This window comes from Lissotriton vulgaris, unplaced genomic scaffold (genome assembly GCF_964263255.1).
Source record: "Lissotriton vulgaris unplaced genomic scaffold, aLisVul1.2 SCAFFOLD_1627, whole genome shotgun sequence".
Classification (NCBI taxonomy): Eukaryota; Metazoa; Chordata; class Amphibia; order Caudata; family Salamandridae; genus Lissotriton; species Lissotriton vulgaris.
Window position 1 is genome coordinate 266,330 of NW_028246708.1, and position 26,584 is coordinate 292,913.

Here is a 26,584-nt window from a genome sequence, read left to right on the forward strand (position 1 = left end):
GATGGAGTAGCCAGTGTCTATTCTGAAGATAGGTGGTTCTGGCTTGCTCCATAGGTCTTAAATATTTTTTGTATTCCATGAATGTTTTAGTTTGTTGTTGATGGAACATGTTGTCCAACACTAGTGCTTTGACGCCCCACAGATAAGTCTGTGTTCTCCAATATTGCAGTATTTACTGATTGGGAAGGGGTCATGGCACTCTTCCTGGGTAGTTGATTTCAGGTCCTCCAGGACCATTTTAGTGGTATTTAGAGATGTAAACATTCTGGGACTTCCGGATTTTGTGGCGCCAAGCTATGTCCAACAAGCACCTACCTGCTATCACCCTGTCTAGAAAATCAACTAATTTTCTGGTGGCTCCACCAATAATGCAGGATATCTGGACAGTCCACTCCCCGTCCCCTCCCCAACCCCCCAAAAAACCTGGTCTCTGGGTGCTAATAGGAGCTTTCAGAATTTTAACTACTGAGTACTTTTCAGTCAAGGCATCCCCTGCCTTGCTCCCGGTCTATTTTTTTCCCCTTGATTTCCTACCATTAACTTTCATTTTTCAGATTCGGTCATTCTATCCTTCCTTTATTCATGCCTCCATCTTAGGGTAGAGTCCCGATTTCTCTATAGTTCATCTAAGGAAATCCCAGCTCACCCGATTAATTACCTTCTCAACGTTGAGACTTTTCTGCCAGATGTGCTAGCCTTCTGAAATTACCCCCTCCCTTCCCTTTTCTGATAAACCCCATCTGGTCTACGTTAACGGACAGATGGGCATCCATCAGTCTTGTTTATGGGTGAGTCCCCCTTGGCATATATCTTCATTTTTTTTCAACAGAGTAAAGGGTGCCTATGACCACACTGTGCTGGGGCCCAGCCTGTCTTTGGAGTCTGTGAGAACTCAGATTTGCTCATTGAAGAAGCAGACTATGTGATTGCAGGGATCCATCATGAGTTGGACTATTTGTGGGAAGAACGACTTGGAGAAGTGGATGTGGTATTCCATCTGGTCCAGTTGTTTTGTTGGGTTCCATATCTTTAATCACCTTGTAAATCTCTGCCCTCTAAAGCTGTTCTAGTTCCTCTCTTCCAACAAGTCCCTCCCACCCCCCCCCCCCCCCCCCCCCCACACACACACTTTCCCCCATATTCCCTCCCACTGGGATTTGCATTAATTGTATGGACACGAGATAGCAGGTTATTTCTTCTGTACCCTTGGGTATGTCTACGCTTTTAGAAATTTCAATTCGTACCTCCCCTGAGGTGTAAAGAGCTTGATAGTAATTCTTTAAGCACTTCTCTTTTATCCAGTTCCCATGTTAGCTGCTGCTGTTTGGGGGCCTTATCTTCTGTTTCAAGGCTTTGGCTGTTTGTGTTTAAAACTACTTTACCAGCACTGAGACAGTTTTTTAGTATGCTCCTAAAATCTTTGACCTGCCTTTAGGAGAGTATGTGCTGCTATATTGATTCGGAACATGTTTCACTGACCTCTCACCTCTGCCAGTTTGGGTCTTCTCTGAAGGAAAAGTGAGTCTTGCCCTGTGTCTCAAGCCTTTGCAAGTACTCTGTCAACTTTTCTTTTGGAGGTTCACTATTTGCATATTTCCAACCGCATTTCCACTTTTACTCGCTTTAAGGGCTTCCCAGCTGGTTTCCAGGTACTTATGCACTCTGTCATTGGATTCAGAGAAGCCTTGAATCACCTGGATCAGATCTGTACTATTGGTTGGATCCCTAAATCTTTGTCTGCATTCACTAATTTGTTCTATATGTCATGTTCTTTTCTATGACACGTTAATAATATATGTGCATTATATGTGATGCATATGTCTGCTATTCGAGTGGAGAGCACTCCATGTTGGAGTCTGTGTGATAAAGAGGTGATCAGCAGAGAAGTAGTATATATGTGTATGTGAGTAAAACGAGAGCCCTTTTCTCACTGCAGTGTGCTCGCCAGGCATATATCCACCCCCACTCCGAAAACTTCCTTTTTAGTTCCGCTCAAAAATCGCCCTTTGCCTCCCTGGGATGAGATTAAAGTCAGCCGACCATGCATTGTTCAGCTCTGCTCCCAGCACTACCTTGCCGCTCGCATCAGTAGCTCTGGGGGCTCCCTCAGCTAAGAGCCTTTGCAGGTTTAAGTTTATAAATATTAATGAGATTGAGTTCCTGTCTCACAGCCCTAAGGCAGACCCTGGCATAATCTACTCTTTTGGTGGCTAAGCGTGTTTCCCATCTCCTCATTAAGGATTTTTTTCACCAACGCTGCCACTCAGATCATCTTGGTTGGAGCTTGGGGCTAAATTTGCTCTCTGTTATGACAATGCCTCATTATTAATTAGTGAGCTTGTTTGAGGTGGGTGTCCGGCACAGAGATTACGTTAGGATCCTGTTGTGTTAAATATTGCAAAACTGTTGGTCTTTTGTTCAGACCGTTAAGGTTTTCACCTTAAGTGAAATTAGCCTGAACATAGTTAAGGTCATGTACTTCCTGTGTCCTCCCTTTATCGTCCGTTATCTACCATCTTCCTAGAATGTAAACCTAGTTCTATCCCTTCTACTCCTGTCCACTCCCCACCACCACCCCCAAACCTGGTCCCACAGCTCAGGTTCCTCCAATTGATCTTGGTTTCGGTCTCTTTCCCTTATCTTATAGTAGCCGCGTTCCCTTCCCCCTCCTGCACAGAGGCCATAGTTAGATTATCTTTGTAAGGATCTGTTTCCTAAATGTGTTGTTTTTCCACACATTGGCCGTACAAGTCTCTTGGCCTCATTCTCTAAATATTTTCCTTCTCTCTTCATTTTGCTGCTTTATAAAGCTGTATGTCGCTACAGGAAGTCTTTGCAGCCCCCTCCCTGGTTATGGCTGTGAGTGCAAAGATGTCAGCTGGCAAAGGACAGCAGGTTTCATTTATGCTTTCATGAATGGTGAAAAATCATGTAGAAGCAGCGGGTGTCCTACTTTAGAGAGACAGGTGCTGCTTTTTTTTTTTCTTTTAAAATGTCTTATTTGGGAACAGGTTGCTATACCATTGTTTGCTCACCGTGAAGCTGCATGACAAGATTACCAAAGGAGAAGCTCTCCCCCGGGAACAGCTTCCTCTTTGGGAATCGGATACCATCAATCAATGAAGCTGAATTTGTTTAGCGTGCTAATCACCAGAGAGGCTATCCAGGCACTGATAGTGCTGCTGACATAGCTCAGTTGAACAGCCAGGTCTTGAGTCCTTTTTTGAATCCAACAGAGATGACATCCGTAGGTGAAGTTGGAGGTTGTTCCAGGACTTCACAGTGAGGAAGAAGAAGGAGCGTTGTCCACTTCGCCCACTGTTGCTGCAACGGATGTGGGGGATGTGGGCGAAGCAGAGGGAGGCATAAAGCAGGTGTTTTGGAGGGATGGTGGCAGTTCAGTCAGTGACTGATTACACTGGTCTTTGGTTGTGGAGAGATTTGAAGGTGTAGCTCAACATCTTGAACTGGCATCTCGTCTGAATGGGTAGCCACTGGAGCATCTTGAGATGGTGATCCATTTAAGGAGGGCTGGGATAAGTCTGGCCACTGATTTCTATATAATTTACCGTGTCTTGAGGAAGGCCTTTTGCTGTTCCTTTATCTGATCATTGTTTTGTGACCACAGTTCTGGTATCTAAGAATAGACATAGTTCATTACAGCTCTTAAAAAGGAAGGGGCACTCTTTTCACACCTCCACCTACTTGCGATTCCTAGTGGGTTAAAAACCCCCTTCACCAGTCAGACTTTTCAGACTTCCAAAAGGTGTGTTGTAACTAGTAAAAAGCCTTTTTGCACTTGTGAACCCTGTGATTTTGCAAATCGCAGGGTTTGATAATGCAAAACAGCCTCGTGGGGCTTCAACCATATGCTGTTCTGGGTTCATCTGAGTTTGCTGGCTATTTTCAGGAGTTACTGAAGACTTTTAGTCACTTCATGTATGTCACTCAATCAAGATCTGAGGATATTCAACTCTTTACTCCCAGTGTGGTTTTCTACATCCATGCTTAAGTTACTACATCTTATTCTTGTGTTATAGTGGCTTCTCATTTCAAAACCAACTTTTTTGCAATTGAGAAATAGTTTTAATTAGGCTTATAGCCACTACCAGTTTCTCAAAAATGGAAAAGAAGCAGCTGACCTGTGGCCTCTCACTTTCCCTCCTAATTAACTGCTTCTTAAAAACTTCTCAGACCATTTACCAAATTAAGTCACCGCCCTAGGACTGCTCCATCATCCTATAACCTATTCCAAATAGTATGAGTAACTGTAATGATGCCTAGCTCTTCCTTATTCTATTTCCCTGACTGAATGCCTTCCTTTACCCTGCAAAGCGTTAGTTCACTCGCAATTTCACAAATTTGACTTAGCGTTTTCCACTTTGATACAGCAACAATTGGGCACTTTTATCATGCAGGCTAATCTTGGTAGATGTTTTTGCATGAGAGACCTAATGTAATGTAGAAATATTGGCAAACTGTTTGTTTATTGCAGATAATGTACTAGGCTATCATTAAAGGGTGTGGTAGATTTAAAGTAAGTAGAGATTCATTTGTAATCAACTAATTGGTAGGAAATATTGGGATTCCTTGACTTGTTGAATTCATGAAACCATTACCGTGTTTTTAGTGTTACTGCTTTGGAAAATTGGAAAATTAAATTTGATCACCCTCTACCAATATTTCCGATTTAGACAAGGAGCACCTCCTGGTCAGGTGTGTCGTTTAGGTACCACCTCTCCTCCACAGGTATTTGCCACAGTCAACAGCTCCTATGATGTGCTTAAATAAGATGTTTGTCCAGTAAATAGCAAACTATTGGGTACTAAACACCTAATAAACCTCATAAAAGTTCACCCTGGATTTTGATGGCATCTAAAATCTACGTACAGCTTTAAGAAATCTGAGGAAGGAAAGACAAATGCAAGGTGCTTATTCATTGGTTGCTCTTTGAACATGATACAACTTCTCTCTTTGTACTCTTATTATGTTTTTGATCCTGTCAAACTTGGCCTTTTTCCGTTTCGGATTTAACCTATTTTTCACTGTTTGCCACAGCTGCTTAGTATCTATGCTCCTCTGTCACTGCAAATGTCTGGTGCTACTTAAGTCTCGGTCTCAAAATGTAGTTGTAATTATTCATAGATCAAGTCAAAGCAATACCTGTATTAAAAATGTTTTGCCTGTTTAGGGCTATGAAGACTGGTTACGACACAAAGCTGACAATGAAGTTAACGGAGCTCCAGTGTATGTTGTCCGAAGTGGTGGCCTTGTTAAAACCAGATCAAAGAACATTAGGGTGAGTGTCTGAGAAACAGCACTAACTTTGTTTGATCCAACAGAGGAATGTTTCTTTTAAGCTAGGTGATACTTCAAATGTTAACATAATGATTGACTTTTCAGTTTGAATCAAATTTTCTTTCATTTATATTTTTAGGTTGGTGATATAGTCCGAGTAGCCAAAGATGAGACCTTTCCTGCCGATTTGGTGCTGCTGTCCTCGGAGAGAGTTGAAGGTTCATGCCATGTCACTACTGCTAGCTTGGATGGAGAAACTAACCTTAAGGTTGGTAATTGTTAGCATTCTGTTAAGCACTCCCTTTCTTTACTTGAATAATTCAATTGCTTATTGTATTGTTTGGGATGCGTGTAGTGAACCTAGGGTGCTTAACTTTAATCTATTTTGTGTTTCCTTATTCTTCTTGGGTAGTGGCAAAATTGAACCTCAATGCTGATCACTAATCGGTAAGATTGAGGTGTTAGACATGGTATGCGCCTACCCTGAAGTTGGTCTCCTCTTTAAAATCAAATTCTTTTCTTTTTAAAGATTTTATGAATGCTTTGGATCTGTATCAAGATAAAGCTAAGAATTATTTTTGAGTTTCTTCCCTCAGTACTTGATTTTTCTACATGCGCTGAAGTAGCAGTTGCTGAGAAAGCACTTCTAGACAAAGAAGCTTCTCATCTAATTGCATGGAATTCATACAATGTTTAATTAAGCTTAAAATATTCGTATTTCACTCACTTCTGCAAGGCCACCTCAATGTGATTATGATTCTAAGCACACACAAGGGCTGCAGTTATTTATGTTCAGACCGTACTTTAAAAAAAAAGTAAAGACATTGACAAAGCTTGACTATTCATCTTTTTTATGAACACAGTCTAAATGTGAAGACATTGAAAGTGAGCCAGAGGTAAAAAAGTAGTAGTCCCACAATTTACTACTTTTGTGTCTACAAACACTTCTGATAGCTTATTCGGATGTTTGCGGGACTAAATGGGGTTTCTTCTGCACTATGTTTATTCTGTCCATTGAGGGCATGGGAGATAAAAAAACATGTTTTTAAACTCCAGGCTTGTTGCTTAAACTGAACTGCTATTGATTAGTGCCACATAATTAGTGAGAGGGTCTGAGACATCCAATTGTGACACCAGATCGGTCCACATAATGATTGCTGTCTGAAATAATAATGTGGGTTAACAGACATAATGTATTCTTCTCTGATACCCTTCAACTTTGCAACAAATATAAGGTGCCGAGTGGAATGCTTACAATTTGTTTACCACTGGCAATCGTTGGGATAGTGTCTTAACCCATCAATCTTTTGCTCACTATACCATCTCAGTTTGGACCCAGCTATATGCAAATCAGCCTTGACCCACGTCTGGGCATACCCATGCCACTTTTGTGTGTTTCATGTACTGCCTTAGTGGCATGGGTATTCCCAGACGTGGGTCCCATGCTCACTGTGTCACTGGAACCCAGCTGTTACCCGGCTGATGAGCCCACAACTAGAGCGGAACTGGTCCTGTGCTGCTTGTGTTCCAGTACAGGGAGGACTTGTCCTGGCAGTTCGGACTGGACTGTTCCCATGAGGGGCAGGGTCAAGACTGATTTGTATATGGCCAGGTCCAAAGTGAGGTGGCATGTTGAGCTGAAGAACGATGTTTTGGGATGCTACCCAAATTGATTGCCAGTGGTTCGACTTATTGCAAGCAGCCTCCCATCACATTGTGTGCGTTTCACATTCCACCCTTGCCCCTGAAAATGTAAATATTTCAACAAGAAAATGAAGTTGTATAAATTGGGTTTTAGATTATTTAGTTTAGAAAGGCAACATTTTGATGTCGTTTTTCTTTAGCTAGAGTCTTAATCAGATGGAGTTTTTATCAAGTAACATTTCAAACTGTGATTAAACTCTTGGTATTGATTTAGAAATATCTAAATCAATGGCATAGACTCCTGTCATTTTACAAGTACTTAAGTTCCCAAAAGCACATTGAAAATGTATATAGAATATTTCATTATTATTTTATTACTTATATTGGCGTTCAGTCTACTACAGAATAGGGCAATGGATCAACCCATTTAAGTCATTATTTGAATGACGACATTCTGTTCATTCACAAGGAGCACATCCAGCTCCAAGTAGCTTCAATAAAGCCAAGGACAACCATGATAATATGTGCTTTTAGACTCTAGAGAGGAGAAACATTTCTTTTAGGTTTTTTTACTTACGTTGGTCAAGGTCTGGCAGCTCCCTCAGCAATAGTTTTTTTAACAGCCATGACAACACAAGATAAGCATTGTCAATGTCAAAACGCTAGATCTAGGGCATTCCTAGAATGTTTTTGATTTTGTTTTTAATGAAGAAATGTGTTTCATGTCAAAATACATTCAGTACGTAAACCAACAGAATCATCCCCGTAAATAGTATGAATATTCCATTTGATCTATACATGCCAGTCATTAAATCGATACATGGGCTCACAGCATTCAAATGAATAAGTAACAAACACGCAAGTTATATAGTTGAAATTGGTTTTCCTATGGTCCTGTGTCTTTGTAAAAACAATTTGATATTAATTATAATGTGGCATTCTGTAGTATCCTGTATATGTAATTATCCTGTTACCTTTTCCCGAGCTACTCAGCCAGTGTGAATGACCTGCGTGGAATGTTGGTGTGGTGAAGCTGAATGGAATGTTTGGGTGCCTGTGAGGTGACATTTGGAGTATGGGCTGAGCAGCAGGCAGGCTGCTCCTCGTGATGCTGCTCTACATTAACTTAGCAACCTGCAACTAAGACTAAATAAAGCTACTAAAATACGTCTCGGTTACTGGCTTTCTACACATTTTTGGTGACGATTAAAGTAAAGAAAAACTCTGCGTACTACAAAGGAAGTTACAGAAAGAAGAACTTTTATAGAAAATTAAGGTAACCAAGAACTGGAGAGACGCAATGCTTTAAAGTCTCCCAGCTGAAGTGGCCTCTACATCAGTCGGGCCACACAGCCAGGGCATGTGTCTTCTTACATCGTGTGGATTCTCTTGTGCCCAGGAACAAGTTTCAATTCTTTGTCTGAGACAAGCCACGTTGCGTTTTATGTATAGACCCTGCAAGTGATGTTAAGGAAACTCTTCCAGCCACATCGTATAACACTCAGACATGAAGGTGAGTGCAGTTATTGTTAGCATAGGCATTAGAAGCCTACTGCCAGTTCTAGAATACTCCAATTAAAACCATCTTTTTTAATCACTTTGGCTGTTCATTGTCCCCCTCAGTCCTGATGAAGACCCGTGTCTGACGCCCCATGTGCGCTTGCAGAGGGTCGAAACGTCGACGAATGAGTGGATCTGTTGTATCAATATCCTGTATTTAATATTGACATATGCAGTGTACAGTGGTATAATTGAAACAGTACAGACCAAGTTAAATTACTGTTTGTATTCCCCTTGTATATAATCATTGTACAGTTGTTTGGTCACTTTTGCGCCGCCAGCACTGAGCACTATAAGTCAATTCAATTCAAAAGTGCTTTATTCGAGTTGTTACTCATAAAAGCAGACATACAAACACGTAGTAAAAAAGACAATTACATTACAAGTCATATTTGGCGTAAGCACATGCCTCATTGAAAAAAAGCAATTATCTTTCAAGTAAAATATACATAATCACAGGTGTAAAGTTCATTACTATTAAAAAACAGTTAAAACAGATTACAATATCATTGAGCTAAAATCGTCAAAATTTCATTCCAAATGACACATGAATTGAACCAATACAGAGAATAGACAATGATCTAGCAGTCTCTGAACGACTAGTCAGAGAGTAGTTACCCTACTAGCAATCTCTGCCTTATTACCCACGCCCACCCCAGGTACTTTGCGGTGGCAATTGTGATCCAAGTCAGAGTAGTAGATCTAACAATACGCAAAGCTACCATACTGCTTTTGGTACCCAAATTCTTACACATAGGTGCCAACCAGACTCGCCTTGGAGCAAAATATACTTTACAGGAGAACAAAAAGTGACCAAGGGTTTCGTTTCCTTCCCCACAGACTGGACAAGTAGCTGGACCTCCTACCCTCCACTTAGATGTTAGATTACGGAGAGGGAGAGAGCCAGCCCTTGGTTGAAAAAACAATTTCCTATCCATAGGGTTGGATATGTAATCCCAATACAATTCATATATAGGGAACAGTTTAACCTCGAGGAAACTGGTGGTCATGGACCCGCTGTTAGTACTGAGCAAACTCCTATTATCAACCCGTTCCCAAAAGATATTTTTTAGGTTTGTCTTAGTGGGAAATGATGCCCCAGCTGGATCAGACCATAATGCATTTAGCCCTAGTTCAAATAGTGCAAGTTTTAATGATTTGAACCAGCTAATTTTATTAAAGCGATCTGCTTTAATGACATCAATGAACCCATCCGCATAGTGGGAGAGCTCAGGCGTGGTCCAGAGCCTACGCCAGTATAGAATCGGTCGCAGTTTACCCATTTCCGAGATTTCTCTCCTGCCAAGCTCATATCTCAGAGGCAATAACGGACTACTCTGTGGAGTACCGGTAAGTTTCCTAAAGAACTTGTTCTCTGAAGTTTGAAGCTCATGCAGATTTTCATGCCCCCACAACTCAGCCCCGTACAATACTGACCCAATTGCTTTTGCCTCGTATATAATCAGGGGTGGTTTAATAGGTTTGGTCAGCGATTTCTTATGCTCCTTTATAATGGTACCAGCTAGTTGCTTGTGCCTTAATGTTGCAATATTTAGATGTTGGTTCCACCTATTATCATTAGAGATATGGATCCCCAGGTAAGTAAATGATTTTACAACCTCAAGAATGCGTCCACTCATGATAATTTTGGATTTAAAATTTCTATGTGGATTAAAAACCATGAGTTTTGTTTTAGACGCATTCACCTCCAGACCGTGATCCCCACAGAACTTATCAAAAATGGCCAATGCTTTTTGCAGACCACTTGGGGTTTTAGATAAAATTAACGTGTCATCGGCGAACATTAAAATAGGAACTTTTACACCTGCGAGAGAAGGAGCATCCACTACCTGTGATTGCATGCGGGGGACAATACCGTTAATAAAAAGGGTGAACAGTGTTGGTGCCATTGAGCACCCTTGCCGAACCCCACGCTCAACAGGAAATTCGGCAGTGTCATTACCGTACCCACCCCATTGAATTTTGGCATAAGTACCTTCATGTAATCTCATGATCAAGGTCAGCAAGACCCCTGGGACCCCTAAAGCCGCAAGCACTTCCCACAGCTTCGCCCTTGGTACCAGGTCAAAGGCAGCCCGCAAATCGACAAATGCCGCATGAAGACTGCCTCCACCTAGCACCACGGTCCTCCAGTGGATCAATTGGAATCGAAAGACTTGATCCACAGTACTAGTTGCCCTGCGGAACCCAGCCTGGAAGGGAGATAAAATATTGTGTTCCTCCGCCCAGTCGAGCAATCTGTTTACAATCACTCGCCCCACGATTTTTTGGACAGTATCAATTAAACTGATTGGGCGATAGTTGCAAGGCTGGGCACGATCTCCCTTTTTATACACAGGAATGATTACAGCACCCTTCCATGATACCGAGATATCTGCACCCTTGGTAATGTGGTTTATTAGCAAGTAAATATATTTACACCACCTTCCAGTGTCATTTAGAAAAACGTCCGCTGGGACCCCATCTGTGCCAGGAGCACGACCGCTATGTACAGTTTTGAGGGCAGACCGTATTTCACTCTGCGTGAAGACATTGTCTTCTGCAAATAAATGAGTAGGGCAAATGCTAGTTACAATCTGGTCCCTAGTAGCATACCGGTCACTGAAGAATTTGACCCAGGCATCCTGTGGGACATTGTTGTTACTTGCCTCTTCAGACCTTTCTTGACCCCATTTGACAATGTGCCAAAATAATCTAGAGTGTTTTCGATCACTTGCACATTTCAATTTGTTCCAATGGGCTTCGTCCCAATCTCTTTTCGCCTTAGCAATGCAGATTTTATAATTCTTCCTGGCAGATCGAATAGCCCCCAAATTTTTACTCTTAATTGCGGCTCCCAGAGAGGTTCGTGCCACCTTGCAATCATGATTATACCACTTAGCAGCTCTATAAGCACATACCCTCTTTCTACTTACAGGTTTTAAAAAGTAACATTTAATTTCTTTAAAGAGATTCTCATGTACTTTTGTAGTGTCATCTCAACCCGGAGGATTCCCTGCCACACACTCTAGGGCCATGATAGCCTTGTCAGTCGCAACTCCTATTTTTTCTAAGACCTGCTGGTCTGTCCTGACACTTGTCCACCTCAACCTGCGCATGTAATTTGTTGGTACAATCAGTGGGGGTAGAAGATCATCACGGGGATTAGAAACAATACCTTCGGACAACCACCATTTGTGAAAAACACATAAAGGGTTATGGTCACTCTCAAGCCTTTCCATTACAACCATATCACTAACAGTTGACCAAAGGGACATGCTACAGATAACATAATCAATACGGCTTTTGTTTCTCCCATTATTGAAAGTCATAGCTGGTACTCTATCTGACTTTGTCCTGCCATTCAGAGCTCTTAACCCTTGTTCGAGGCACATTGCATTTAGACCTAAAATATCCTCAGTCCAGCGAGTTACTGGAGTAGTATCTAGTATGGGAATATCCCATTGCTTATCTTCCTCTGTACCTAAGAAAGCCTCGCCGGTATCTAGAGGTTCAAACGTACGATTTAAGTCGCCTGCAATTATTATGTTCTTACTACTAGAATGTGTCTCAAGAAGATTATACAGTGTAAGAAGGACCTCAGATTTTCCTGTATTTCCACTTCTGACATATATGTTATAGATGTCAAGGGAAATGGATGTATCACTCAGGAGTCTAATGAGCTGGATATCTTTTTGATCAAGCTCCACACTTTTTACTACAGCCTTTAGGGACTGTCGGACCCATATAGTAAGGCCCCCCCATCGGGCGCCCTTTTGGGCCCTTGATGGCTGGTACATAGACATTTAGGTACCCCAAAGCAAAAACAGGATCACAGGCCCATGTCTCCTGAAAAATACAAACATCGTACTTGCTAACAAACCCAAACCAGTCTCCTCAGTCCAGCTTGGAGCATAGCCCAGCCACGTTCCAGGATAATAGATTCCCAGTACCGTATGCCATTTCAAGTTTAGGGCTAGAGACAATCCCATTCAACACCATGTCGTCAATACCATTGTTATTTACATTTTCATTGATTGGTCCAACCGTGTCCACAGGGTTGACAATCTCAGTTCAAGCGCCTACTAGATCACCAAGCTCCCCAGTAGTGCATGCATCAAGTGTAGTTTGCAACAAAGGCTTAGGGTTAAATGGTTGTCAGTCACAGGCATTCAGGTTTGAGAGGGCAGAGAATCTATTTTCCAAGCCTAGTCCCCACTCAGTAAAACCAACATCATTACTGCCCCTTTTGGTCACAACGTTCCATTTTGTTCTTAAAGTACTAGGATTCGGGCCTCTTCCTTTCCGAGGATAGAAAAAATCAAGTCAGTGGAACAATCGAAGTTGATCTTCGCTGTGGAGGTAAGATGTTGGGCAAGATGTTTGGCAATACCTCAGGGTCAGAGAAGTTAAGGACAACACAATCCCCCTTAAACCTCTTGACCCTATTACCAATCCACTCTACCCTTCTGGCATTTACAAGTTCTTCAGATAATTGCTGCTTTCCCCAGGGAGATATTACCATGTTGTTAGTATGCCACGATAAAGATTGATGTAATAAAGATGATGTAGATTCAACCTCCCCTGGTTCCAATGGGGGGACATTTGCAAGGACGAGAACTAATGGAGAAGCTTCTACCATAAGCTCAAAAGACCCTTTCCCAGTATTGAAATCAGCAGTGGTAGGAACGGGGGGTACAACACCTGCGGCACCAATAATAATAATAATAATAATAATACTGATATTTCTAAAACGCGAACAGCTACCTCACAAGGAGGTGTCCCGGCGCTAGGTGGGCAACTCTTGTTAGGCAGGAAAAACAAAAAAAGGGGGGAGAGTGCTTATTTTTTCTGGGCAAAAAGCCAGGTCTTTATTAGCTTCTTGAAACAGGATTCAGTCGTGGCAGCTTGGATGGCGACCGGCAGGGTATTCCAAAGAATTGCCGTGTTAGCAGAGAAGGACCTGCCACCGAGTCTGGCTTTTTTGGCGCGAGGGACAAGGAGCTGAAGCCGAGCGTTAGAACGCAGGTGCCTCTCCTGGTGATACCTGGGGAGTCTAAGTTTTAAGTAATCAGGACAGGACCCCTTAAGTGCTCTGAACGCCAAGGTTAGAGCTTTGAACTTTATTCTACTAGCCACAGGGAGCCAATGCAGGTCGTGTAGATGCGGAGAGACATGCTGTCTAAAAGGGATGTGTTTTAGCAGTCTCGCAGCCGCATTCTGCACGATCTGCAGGCGATGTACCAAGTATTTGGGTAGGCCAAGATATAGGCCATTCGCGTAGTCCAATCTGGATGTAACTGTTGCATGGACTACCATTTTTCGGCAGTCTGCTGGCAAAAGCGCAAGGAACTTCCGAAGGTTCCTAAGTTTGAAAAGACAGCCAGTTGTGACTTGTTGTATGTGTGACGAAAAGGAGAGACCCTCGTCCCATCTGACACCTAAGTTCTTCGCATAGGTGCTAGGAGGAGGGGGGGGACCCATTTCAGGAGGCCACCACAAGTCAGAGGGAGGACGAATATGTTTGCCAAAAAAGACAACCTCCGTTTTGCCAGCAAGTGGATTAGTCAGTGGTACCATTAGCGGATTTGGCGCAGGGATAGGAATAGGTCCACTATTTTCACCAGAGGGTGTTTTACTCATTAATGGCTCTACCCTAGACACAACTACTTCAGGGAGATTTCCTACCTCCACCAGAGTTTTCTCTAATAAACCTCCCAGTCTATTAACCTCAGCGGTTAATTTGTCTATTTTACTAACCAGGGGTTTGACTATACCTTTAATTTTTATGTCCATCATGCTCCATAGTTTATTAAATTGAGCATTGGAGAGGGTCACATAAGCTTCATTAGTCCGATCATCCTCCTCATCCTCAAGTATTTTCCTTGGTGGGGTTGCAACTTTATTTCTACCAGACCTTAAACCCCCCCGTTTAGGCATAACCTTTATTTTGCCCCCAGTAACCCTCGGGGCTGGAACAGGGGCTAGAGCAGGGAGAGGGGACTCGTTATTGGTGGATATCACTGTCACCACTTCACTGTCACTATTATCTTCAGTAATAGCAACTATGCCACTAGGCTGGATGGTGTTTATATCATGAAAAGAATCATGTACCACACCAGATGTACTGCTATTATGTAGTGCAAAAGAATCCTCTATCTCTTTATCGTTCAGAGGAGATTGATTAGATGAATCCAATCCCAACGAGGATCGCCTGTCGCTATTTATTTTTGCCACAACTTGGAAAAGATAGTTATCTATGGTGTTATTGACTGGGGTTTGCTTTTTCCCGGGCATGGTTAGGAAGGGCAATACACTCAGAACAATATGTTTACTCACAGAACTCAGTAATTGTTTCAGTTACCCAATGTAGTCCAAGCCAGTCTGTATCCAGAAAGTGTTCGAAGGAATTTTCGGGCAGGGTCCCTAGCCCAACCCAACCTAGTCCAACCTCGGACGGCCTCAGACGGCCCGCCCTTTGCCCGGGCTTCGTCCGGGCGTCCCGCGACGCGGAGGGCGTCGTCAATTTGAAGCGCCTCCGTGCGCGGTGACCCCGGTGCTGGCTTCCGGGTCGCTGGGCAGGCTGGGAGGTGTAGTCTCCCTCCGCTCGGCGGCCGCGAGATGAACTACAGCGGCGGCGGGAGGGAGACCAGAGTGCAGGCAAAGAGTCGCAGGTTCAACGGGCTCAGCAGGAGTCAGCGTTCATCAGCGTTCGTCTGGTAGGTTACTCAGCAAGGCACCCACTCCACCGAGGGCGCCGTCAATTTGAAGCGCCTCTGTGCGCGGTGACCCCGGTGCTGGCTTCCGGGTCGCTGGGCACGCTGGGAGGTGTAGTCTCCCTCTGCTCGGCGGCCGCGAGATGAACTACAGCGGCGGCGGGAGGGAGACCAGAGTGCAGGCAAAGAGTCGCAGGTTCAACGGGCTCAGCAGGAGTCAGCGTTCATCAGCGTTCGTCTGGTAGGTTACTCAGCAAGGCACTATAAGTCACTATTTGCACTGTTTTATCACCTTTTTGTACAGCCTATCTTGCAATTTATAAAGAGTATTTATGAATGACTATAATTCATAAAATAGTACATAAATACATAGATGGTGTTGGATTCTGATCTTTGCTCTATACACTACATACATTATGAGTAAGTAAAAGAAATGCTGTACACCCGAAGGAACCAATTGTTTAAAGTATTGATTAACTGCCCAGGTTCTTAGGGATTCTGGGTTGACCCCATTTGAGACTTAACGCCATCTTTTTTGAAGCCCGCAAGTCTGTTCTACCCAGTTAGGTCTGCCAGCAGCTTTGTCAGACATAGCCAGGGTGCTACGGCTGACGTTGTCGCGATTATGCTGCTAGTTGGTGTTCTTGGAAGCATTTCTAAAACAAGACATATTGTACCAGCCGGCAAGCCACAGAGTAACCTCTGGTTAATGTTTTTAAAAGATTACTGAAAGGCTTTGCTGAAGTAACTGCAAATCACTCTTTCCAAACAAGTGTCAGGAGTCTTTTGGTGCACTATGTGACCTGCGTCTGTTTCAAACAATTGTGTGTGTTCATCCTTCAAGAGTTTGTTGACTGGCAGGACACTCTACGCCATAAACGTTCAGATGCTGTTAATCGCCAACTCATTTTCTTGTCACTCTTTGTTTTTTATTTTCCTCACACAGAACAACCAGAAGCTTCATTTTAATCTTGTAATACTACTATATCTTCGCTCTGCGTAGCTTAATTTATAATGCCCATACTACAGAGTTGTTCATTGTGGTTACATGCAGTCTGGATGAGATATCCCTTGTGTCGTGAGGGGGCTGGTTTGTTTCCAAACTTGTTTATAGGTAGGTGGTGCCCATTTTCAAAATTTATTTGTTTACCCTTGCATGAGGGATCACTAGGTGGATGGTTTTCCCCTATTTCTATATGTTTTGCACACCCTTACATGGGGGATGGAAATGGGTGTAAGTCCTATTTATACAATTTACATCTTTACACTGTGGGTGTCCAATGGGTTCTAGTCCCATTTATGCAGATCAGGTTTCATACCCTTACATGATGAATAATTAAACAGGGCACAAGTTACCCTATGCTAAACGTTTTTTTATGGTGTGTAAGTCACCTTGTGCTACACGTTTTGTTTAGCTGCCCTTTAGTGAGGAGCAGGTATGGGTTTTATTCACCCATCACTTTTATGCAATACATGTGTTTACCAAGCGTTTCTTATTGCTAGTTCATGCGTTCTATGTCGTGACACCTCTCATGCCTGTCTGGCCATTGAGTGTAATTGGTGGTAGTCATAGGTGTGATTGTGTAGTTCAGCTAACATGCTTCTTCTGCCATATTTGTATGCCATATTTTATGAAATTTATAGAGGGGGGATGTGTGATATATTATCTTGTATATTTATCTACGCATCTTCTCAGTGCTTCTCAATTATTTCTTTATTTTTTTCCTGTGTATTTTTCCATGCATCTTCATCATCTTATCTTGTACTTTTATCTATTGCATCTTATATATTTTTCTGTGCATCTTATTTATATTGTTCTTTGATGCTTACTGTGCTTTATCATTGTATATGTATTATGGCTCTTTCAGGTTTAAGCTTTATTCCTGCTTGCATTTGTGTACTTCAGTATATTTTCTCTTGTTCTGGTTTTTTGTGTTAAAACCTTATTCAGGTTTGCAGTTTTTTTGTGTTTAATAAGAGGGGAGGATATGTAGTATCCTGTATATGTAAATATCCTGTTATTTTCTCCCTAGCTGCTCAGCCAGTGTGAAAGTTCTGCGTGGAATGTTGTCGTGGTGATGCTGAATGGAATGTTTGGGTGCCTGTGAGGTGAAGTGTGACAGAGTATGTGCTGAGCAGCAAGCAGGCTACTCCTGGTGGGACTGCTCTACAATAACTTAACCTGCAATTAAGGCTTAATGAACCTACTAAAATACATCTCTGCAACTGGACTTACAACACATTCTTCCTGATTACTCTTTAATTTATTAATTTTCTATAATTTTACTTTAACTTTGTGCGCCGTCATTTTGAGTAATTTGTTTACATCCTCTGTTTCAGTAACCTATTCTATGTAGTATTTTGCTTTTACATTCTCTAATCTCTACTGGTGGTAGCAAACATGGCCTCTTCTCATAGTACCTTGCAATATATAAAATTAGTGTCTGCTCATTGTGCCCTATGGGCGCGGTCACAGATTCTGGAAATGTGGTAACATCTGACAGAACCTCATAGATCTGCTGACAGACGTGGTCCTGTTCCTCCTAGCTCTTGTGCTGTTGGAAAGCTTCAGTAGCCCAATGGAGAAGCTTAGTTGAAAAAGGAAGAAATTGATTCTGCCCCTTATTGGAGGCTCTTTTTTCAGTGAGGACATGTTATGGCACTCTTTCACTTGTCATTGAATGTAGAATGCAGCTACTGTTCGAATGGACTGCTTTGTACTGTATGAATACCTTATTGAGTTCTTACTACTTAAAACAACTTCTGTTTTTGTTTTCAGACACATTTTGCAGTTCCTGAAACCGCAGTATTACAGTCTGTTTCCAACCTGGATACACTTTCAGCAATTGTGGAGTGTCAGCAGCCAGAAGCAGACCTTTACAGGTACCCAATCCAGGCAAACCACGGATATGTAATAAAGCTTATGAAAGTATTCTGTTAATGATGAAAGGATGTCGTTTTAATGTAACTAGGCGTTTTAAGTGTATTTTAAATTTGATTGAATAATTGACTGATTTGTTGCTGAGAAGTGTTGAGAAATTGTGGCTCAATCAGTAGGGTTATATGCAGAAACATTTCTCTGGGGGTTGTGCATAATTGAATGGGCGATACGCTGAAAAAGTTCTTCTCTGCTAAGACTGCAGGCTTGGTGTAAAGAAGGAATCATTTCTGAGCCACTGTCCAAGTAGGGTTCCTTGCTTGATCGGCATTGCATTGAAGTCTTTGAAGGTGGGTTACTTTAATGTGACTGAACATCAGTAAATATAGTATGTTGTAATTGGCATCTCACCTATTTCAAGCTAATTCTGTCCTTTCTGCATTTGGAAGAGAGATATGGTTTGTAGATTTGGCCCATTTCGTTTTGATTCAATAGCCCAAAGGTGTTAACAGTGGTTCGGAAGAATTAAAACATTTCCATCCAATTGTAAATGTTCATTGAATAGCAAGGTGTATGGGGGATGTATTTTGTGTGCTGGGTTGAATCTGAAGAAGCACCTGAGCACCCAACTGAGTTTTACCATAGCAGTTGTTCTCATTGCATAAATATTTGAACAAGGTGAGGCTGTGAGTAATATAACAGTAAGATAAACACGAGATTGGCGCTCATATTACATCACTAACCTTTTATGCTCCTAATTTAGGTAAAACCCTATAAAGGAATACCATAAGCACATTTTCTGGACTGCAGGAGTTCACAGCCTGGTCAGCAGGGCTAAACTCTGTTACAAACAAAAACTAGCTTCCTTGTGCGATGTGCTATCTGCAATCTTCAACAAAAGAGGGGCACTTCGAGTGGAATAGTTAAGATAAGTTTGAGTGCACAGAGCAAATGTTTATGCCTCAGTTAGCTGTAAGGCCAAATAATTAAGCTTCCTAGTGCCAAGTGAATTCAGTACTTGCTTGTATGAGAATATCCTATGGACTTATAAGTGATATAGCTATGTCAGAGACCATGGAGACGCAGGCTCATGTAGGGAAAGGAAAGCCATTGGTCTTTGTGATCTAGCTACAGTAGAAACATCCTTGCATTGGGACTTTAACTGCCATGAATTGATGTGCCAGGAGCAGGGGGAACATGCAAGCCATTTGATATTTATTAGCTTATAAAGCGCCTGAATCACCCCAGCAGGGGTATCTCCATACTGTGACTGCTACCGTCAACCAAGATGACTTTCATCAGAACAGAGAGGTTTTTAGCAGTTGTCTAAATTTCAGGTAGTCTGGGCATTGTTGTAAATGAATTGGGAGTTAGTTTCAACATGGAAAAGGCTAGCTTTTCTAAATTGTGGGATGCAAAATGGTGATTTTGATCCTGACCGAAGGGACCTGGAAGGCAGGTACCTTACAAGTTTATGTGAAAGGTAACTCGGACCCATGTCATGCAGAGATGTATAAACCGTACAACAGATCTTGAATTTAATCCACTTCTGCACTGGGAGCCAATGCAGTTGTTGTAAAAGTGGTATGGGAGGGGCGTTGGCAACTAGGCGGGCGGCAGTGTTCTGGACTACCTGCAGTTTATTTAAGGAAACTTTGTTGGCTGAGATCAGCAGGGCATTGCAGTAGTCCAGGCGGCTTAGCACTAATGCCTGAATCAAAACTTTCCATGTAGAAGAGGGTAAAAAGGGGAAGACTCTTCGAAGTAGTCTCAGTGTGTGAAAGCATGCCCCCGCAGTGGGGGTGACATGCTCTTCTAGTGTTAGTTTTGATCTATACGGACGCCCATGTTTTTGACCACCTTTTTTTGGAGTCGGAGCGGGCCCAATTCCCCTGGCCACCAGTTTGGAGTCCAACTCAACATCGCTTCCCCGAACAGTATAATCTCCAATTTTTCTGCGTTAGGCTGGAGAAAGTTGTCACTCATCCTATCCGCAATTACCTTCATGCCTTCCAAAAAGGCGGCCTGAGTATTGGGATTAGTTTTGTCAAAGGAGAGTAGGAGCTGAGTATCATCGACATAGGAAATGGAAGGATCCTAGATTCCTTAGTAATCCCGCCGAGGGTGTAACATAGATGTGAATAAAGTAGGGCTCAAACAGGACCCTTAAGGTACTCCCTTGGTCACTCTTGTGGTCTCAGAACGAAAAGGTCCCAAATTAATCATCTGGGTTCTATCAGACAAAGTTAGACCACCATTTCAGCGCATTACCTTGGAGGCCGATGTCCCGGTGTCTCCTAAGAAAGACCTGGTGTGAAATGGTGTTGAATGCCGCAGATAGGTCAAGCAGCACCAGAAGTACTGCTTGACCATTGTACAAAGACATTCTGATGTTATCAGTTACTGCTACCAAGGCAGACTCTGTACTGTCTCTGGCCTGAAACCCCGATTGAGAGACTTCTGGACAGTTCGAGGCTTCAACAAATTTGGAGAGGTATTTGTTAATGTGCTTTTCCAAAAACTTGCTCCGGAGGAGGAGCATAGCAATGGGGCGATAGCTTGAAACATTGTCGATGGGAGATTTAAGATTTTTCCGGATGTGAATGATTTGCGCGGCTTTCCATTCAAGAGGGAGCCTTCCTTTCTTCATAGAGCTGTTGAGAATGTAGCAATTAGGGGCAGCGCGTTGCTTGGAGAGCAGGGAGGTGGTCCTGGCGGGGATAACATCTGATGGGGACCCAGATTTAATTTTCTTTAGTAGTGATTCTACTTCTTCATACGTAAGTAATTGGAAGTTCTCCAATATCGAGGTGTTTGATATGGTCGCTGGGTAGTCTCTTAGCACCTTTCTGTGAGCCACTGGCCGCAGTGATTTTATTATAAATCGTGTCCATTTTCTGGGTAAAGTGATTTGCTATATTATCACATACGATTTGGGATGGGGCCTCTTCATTGTCACACGCCTTGGGGTTTGTGAAAGATTTTAGGATCTGGTACAGGGTTCTGGGGAAATTTCCTGCTTGTTCCAGTTGCTGCACAATGTGAGTTTTGCAAGCATTTTTTAGGTTTTTATGGTATTGTGTCAGCACTTCTTTGTTCTGCGGGTCATGTGAGAGGCGCCATTGCCGTTCAAGTCTTACAATGACTTTTTTCTGTCCGGAGGTGGGGAGCGTCTGGTAGAGTGTGAACACTGCTTCAAGGGGGCAAGTTGATGCACTGTGGTTTTTATGATCGTATTGATGCGGGCCAGGCAATCCTCCACACTAACGGAGTCAGGATTCCAGGATACTGGGATTAATTCCTGCAACTGGTCCGTTGTAAGTTTGTGCCATTGTCTATACCACCTCAAGGGGTGAGAATTAGGGGTATTGCGATTCTTAGGGCTACAAATTTGGAAATCAAATCAATGAGTGGTCTGATCATGTCAGAGGGCAAGTTGCTACACAAAGGATGTTCGGGAGTTAGTTAGAATTAAATCGAATGTGTGCCCTGCAGAGCGAGTATGGCCGTCATTGGCTTTGGTAAGGTCAAGTGTGGCCAGGTCTGCTAGACATGCAGAGGCGTCCAGATTAGCAATATTTTCACTATGGATATTAAAGTCTCCTACAAGCAAGAAATTTCTAGTCGAGATGACATGCAGGGAGATAAGTTCCATCAGTTGGGAGGAGAAATCTGGGGTTCGATATACAAGAGCTCCTTTTCAGCTGTGTTGCAGATGTAAATCTATTCTAAAGATTAGGATTTCCAGTATATCATTACACAATTGATCCAAGATGGAGATTTTAATGTAATCTTTATAGATGATTGCTACACTTCCACCCACCCTGCGCGGTCTGTCGAGTTTTTGAATGCAATATCCTTCTGGGAGGGCCACCGCAATTGCAGGGTTTGAACTGGATTTAATCCAGGTTTCAGTTAGAAACCCAATATGGGGATGTTTGGAGGAAAGCAGATTCCAAATGTTGACTGCATGTTTGGGCAAGAATCTAACATTGACCAAGAAACAATTCCAGCCTTCGTTGTCATGAAGGGTCTGGGAGGGGCCATTAATTTCGTCAGTGCAGAAAGTTTGGCTGTTTCTCTGGCCGAGTATTATACTCTTGGTCGGGGCTGGTCTAGTTCCATACTCTGGAATCTGCAGAGTCTACATGAAAAAAGGGCCTTCCAAAACTGTGGGCATAGTAAGTGCAGAATAGGCTGAATGTCTACAGGCGTTAGATAGGCTGTGTCTAATTTTTAGAAGTTCAAGGCGTGTGTAGGAGCATAAATCCCCAGGTATGTTACAAGGATTTGAGGCAAAACTGTCAGGGGTTCTAGCTCCTGGCGACGTCCAGGCACAGACTGGCTTGCCTTAGGCACGCCAGCGGCACACGTCCGCTGCGCGTCAAGCCAGGCATCACTTTTATGTAGAGAGGTGGGCAGCTAGACTGCTAACAGGTGGGCAGCTAGACTGCTAACCTCCATTCCGGTTTCTACCGGAAGTCCCCCTAGGCCACTTCCGCAAGTGCAGTCTCCCTCCACTCAACCAGTTAGAACCCAAAGTATTATTGTGATTTAAAATAAACCTGACTGACTTCTCGTGTGTCCCTGTTTGAGGTTTGGTATTCCTACTTTTAACATTCATGAATTGAAAGCACCAAACCAAAATGTAAAGTGAGAGTACATGTTAAACCATTGCTTCAGCTCTGTCCACATGTTGTAGGCAGTGTAAGTTTACAACAGTATTGGCAGGTGAGATGATTAACTAATTGCTTTAATTATCAAAGTGGCTTGCAAACAAAGTATGAGAAGGTGCTTTAACAGACGGAATGCTCTTATTAAACTCCAGTTGAAATACAAAAATGAAGAGAGGTCTATTATTTTATATTTTCTCTTATAGTTTGGGCAGTATATATTATATACACTGCTGTCTTGCCTTATGCTAATGTGTTGCTTTTACAATCTGATACATTTAGCTGCAGATTCCTTATCTCTGAATTTCCTTGGTGTCAGATTGGATTCAGAAGATTTTTCTCTGAACAATACCCCTGTGCCCCAGTAGGTGGCGCTGGTTGGCTCCGCATGACGTTGTCCGCTGTGGAAGTTACGTCTGCGTCACTGTCTGTGGCGGAAGTAACGTCCGTGTCATCTATATAGGTGCCAACTCGGTGCGGGGACTTAATTCTTTTTTTCCGTGCTATTCAAGGGCTAATCCGTGAAGAAAGCTACTTTTTTTTTTACTTTTGTCAAACTCCTTTTGATGTGTAGTTTTTTTTGTTTTCCCCGCATGTTTAAAAAGACTTCTAGGTTCCGACTGTGAACACGCCATGTCAGTGACGGACTCTCACCTGGTTTGCCTTTAGTGCCTGGTGCGCAACCATGACAGGAAGTCGTGCTCCGACTGCCTGGTAATGACTCTGAAGGCTTTAAGGGAGTGAACCCTAAAACTACTTGCAGCCCAGCAGTGACATTGCGTCACGCGACTCGTAGGAGATCTCATTCACGGTCCCAGTCAGGAGGAAGGTCCGGGCGCCTCTCCAGGAGTCCCCAGTCCTCTTTGTCCAAATCATCCGGACACTTTGGTAAGAGGCATCAAAAACATAGGCAGTCAGAGCGTTCTTTGACTTTTCCTCAGCTGATGCGACAAAGGACCCTCTGCGTTCTTGGCCTCTTTCTTCAGAACCTGCGCTGGGGTCGGCTCCCTGCCTACCCAACTTTGAGAATTTTATGAGGCCAAGCACCTCAATTTTGGGGTGCGTGACCCTACCGGCTCGCCTGCAGGCCCCATGGGGTCAGAGGGGGGGCTCCATCGCGCCTGCACCGGCGACTCTGGTGCTCTGTCACCCTATAGATCCGGGCCGGGCCGACGCCGGTTGTACCCTTACGATCTTCTCTGACACTGATGTTCCCAACACCCTGGTACCCATTGGTGGCATAATACCCATTCTGATCCCAGACTACTCGGACCTGGTACTGCGTCGACCGACGCAGACAGAAACTCCCAAGTCCTAGGTCATTTCCTGTGCCCTATTCTGAGGGGCTAGGATAGGGGGGAAGATTGGATGGGGTCACTGGACCAGAAGACCAGCCTTATCAGGAAATGTACTGGTATGAGGAATTGGGTGTGGCCAGTGGACTAGACACCTCTCCAGATTCTGGCATGCTTTCTCCCCCTGCCATGGCTATGGAGGAAGGAGCGTCATTTGCTTTGGTGATGCGAAGGGCGGCTGAGGTCCTGGACCTTCAGATCCCTTCCATGGCGGTCAAGGCTAATATCTTGATTGAGGTCCTGCAGCCTGTTGTCTCCTCTTCTCTCTCTTGCAGCCCTTTAATGAGGCAGTTACATATATCCTACTGGGAACTTGGTCCAAACCTAGCACAGGGGCTCCTGTGAATAGGACAATTTCCTGCTGCCACCTCCCTGCTCCGGGTAGCCCAAGTTTCCTCACAACCCACACAACCTCAGAGAGCTTGGTGGCCCAAGACTCTTACTCCCATGGAGCATTCCCTTCCGCTCCTCCAAACAGGGAATCCAGTCTGGCTGGTTGGGGTAGGAAAATGTTTTCTTCCAACAGCCTTGCATTGCAGTCTGTAAACTCCGCATGGTTATTGGCCCGTTATTCCCACTCCTAGTGGGAAACGGTTGTGCAAGTGCTGCCACAGGTCCGGGAGGAGGCCCAGGCCGTCCTCTCTCAAGCAGTGTCAAATGGGAGAGCTGCAGCTAATTTGACCATCCGTTATAGTCTTGACGCAACGACTGGCTGGGCAGAGGGATTTAATCGGTGGTGGGTGTTGAACGCCACACCTGGTTGAGAATTTATGGCTTTTCGGGATTCGTCCATACCTCTTTCATGGACATGTCCTTTGATGGCACCTGTCTCTTCTGAGACGAGGCAGACATGGTGCTGGAAAGCTTTAAGGACTCATGGGCTACAGCCAAGTCCTTGGGCCTCTCTGTGCCCTCACATCCCCAGTCTGCCTTTTGTAGCTACGGAAGGAGCTTTCAGCCATGCCAGCCATACCACAATACAGCGCAAGTTCCACAACCTCCTCACGGCCGAGGGCGTGGCTAATTCTGACCGATGGTTCGGGTGGCCAGAGGTCTGGTCAGTCCACCCCGCCTCGGCCTCTAAACCCTCCTGTTGGACAGGCCACATGACGGGCCGCTCTCCCCCGGCTCGACCAAGCCCGAGCCAGTCATACAAGCACCACACACCACCATTGCACGTCCTACGTCCCCTCAGGGACACCTGCCCTCGAGCATGATAACCTCGTGGGTCCGATCCACGGCCGACCCACGCGCCCAGCCCGGGCCGCCATCTTGGACACTTCGCCACGAGGCCGCCTGGCCCCCGATCGACCTCAACCCCGGGCCTAGCCCGGCCTCAGACATTCCGGCACCACCCTCCACCCAGGAGGTGAGCGGGCTACTTGGCAAGTCAATGGGAGAAAGAGGTGCCGATGGCTCTCCCCCGCCAAGTGCCGCTCGCCCATCGCCTCCCCGGGCGCTGGCTCCACCCTCCTGCTGGGTGTCTGGACTCCCTCATCCCGGACCTCCCGACCTCCAAGTGCGAGGGTCCGGACATCAAAGCACGCCAGCCCTATAACTGGGGCAGCTCCAGAACAGGAAGGCAGTTGTATCTTGGAGTCGAGAGACGAAAGAAGAACTCATCCTGGACGGACTACTGGCGCTGCCGTAGCTCTGTCCTGTGCACCATCATCCTGCCTGTTGGCGCTGCCACAGCCGTCGTAACCTTCATCCTTCACCGTCGTCCGGATCTGCTGGCGAGGCCGCGGACCGTTGTAACTGTCATCTGCATCGGGACCTGCTTGGCTTCTCCACGGCCCGTCGACCATCCTTCATCCATATCGGGACCTGCTTGGCTTCTCCACGGGCCGCCGACCACCCTTCATCCATCTCGGGACCTGCTTGGCTCCTCCACGGCCCGACCAGCAACCACGCCGAGCTCGAGGATTGAGAGCTATTGAACTCATTGGTAACTAAGACTGTCCCGCTACCCTTTTCCTCAACCAGAGATCAGAACCGAGGGGACCCCTGAGTCCAGACCTCCTTGTATTATATCAACGTAACCTAAGAAGTGCATATAAAGTCTCGTTAACCTTCAATCTTGTGTGGTGTCCGTCTGTGGGGGGGAAGTTACTTATCTGTACAGTCGTTGGAGACGGCTCTCCCTGGAGACCTCTCCCCGTAATCTCGGCCGACCCTCCCGGTCCGTCTAACATTGGTGGCCAGCGGCGCGATCCGAATCACCGCATAACGTACAGAGAGTAGCTCACCCCACAACGAACAACAATGTCGACTAAAGAGAGCGGATCAACTGAGAAGTTCCAAATGGAAAAGCTAGAGGAATACAGCCATCGTGAACTAAAGCAGTTCTGCATCGAACTAGGTATCGCTACCACCGGACTAAGTACCAAGGACGATTTTAAGCATGCCCTAGAATCTTGGGCAGAGACCGGGGATGTCGAAGCCCCGGAGCAAAGCACC

At 44.4% G+C, this 26,584-nt stretch overlaps 1 protein-coding gene across 1 annotated transcript in view; it reads left to right on the plus strand.

Annotated features, from left to right (window-relative positions):
* The window catches only part of ATP11B (ATPase phospholipid transporting 11B (putative)), a 471,244-nt gene that overhangs the window by 170,489 nt on the left and 274,171 nt on the right, over positions 1–26,584 (plus strand). Inside the window, exons 5-7 of the mRNA XM_086949489.1 lie at positions 5,192–5,299; positions 5,438–5,566; positions 17,998–18,101. Coding sequence (XP_086805615.1) covers positions 5,192–5,299; positions 5,438–5,566; positions 17,998–18,101 — 341 coding nt within the window. The remainder of the gene's footprint in view (positions 1–5,191; positions 5,300–5,437; positions 5,567–17,997; positions 18,102–26,584) is intronic.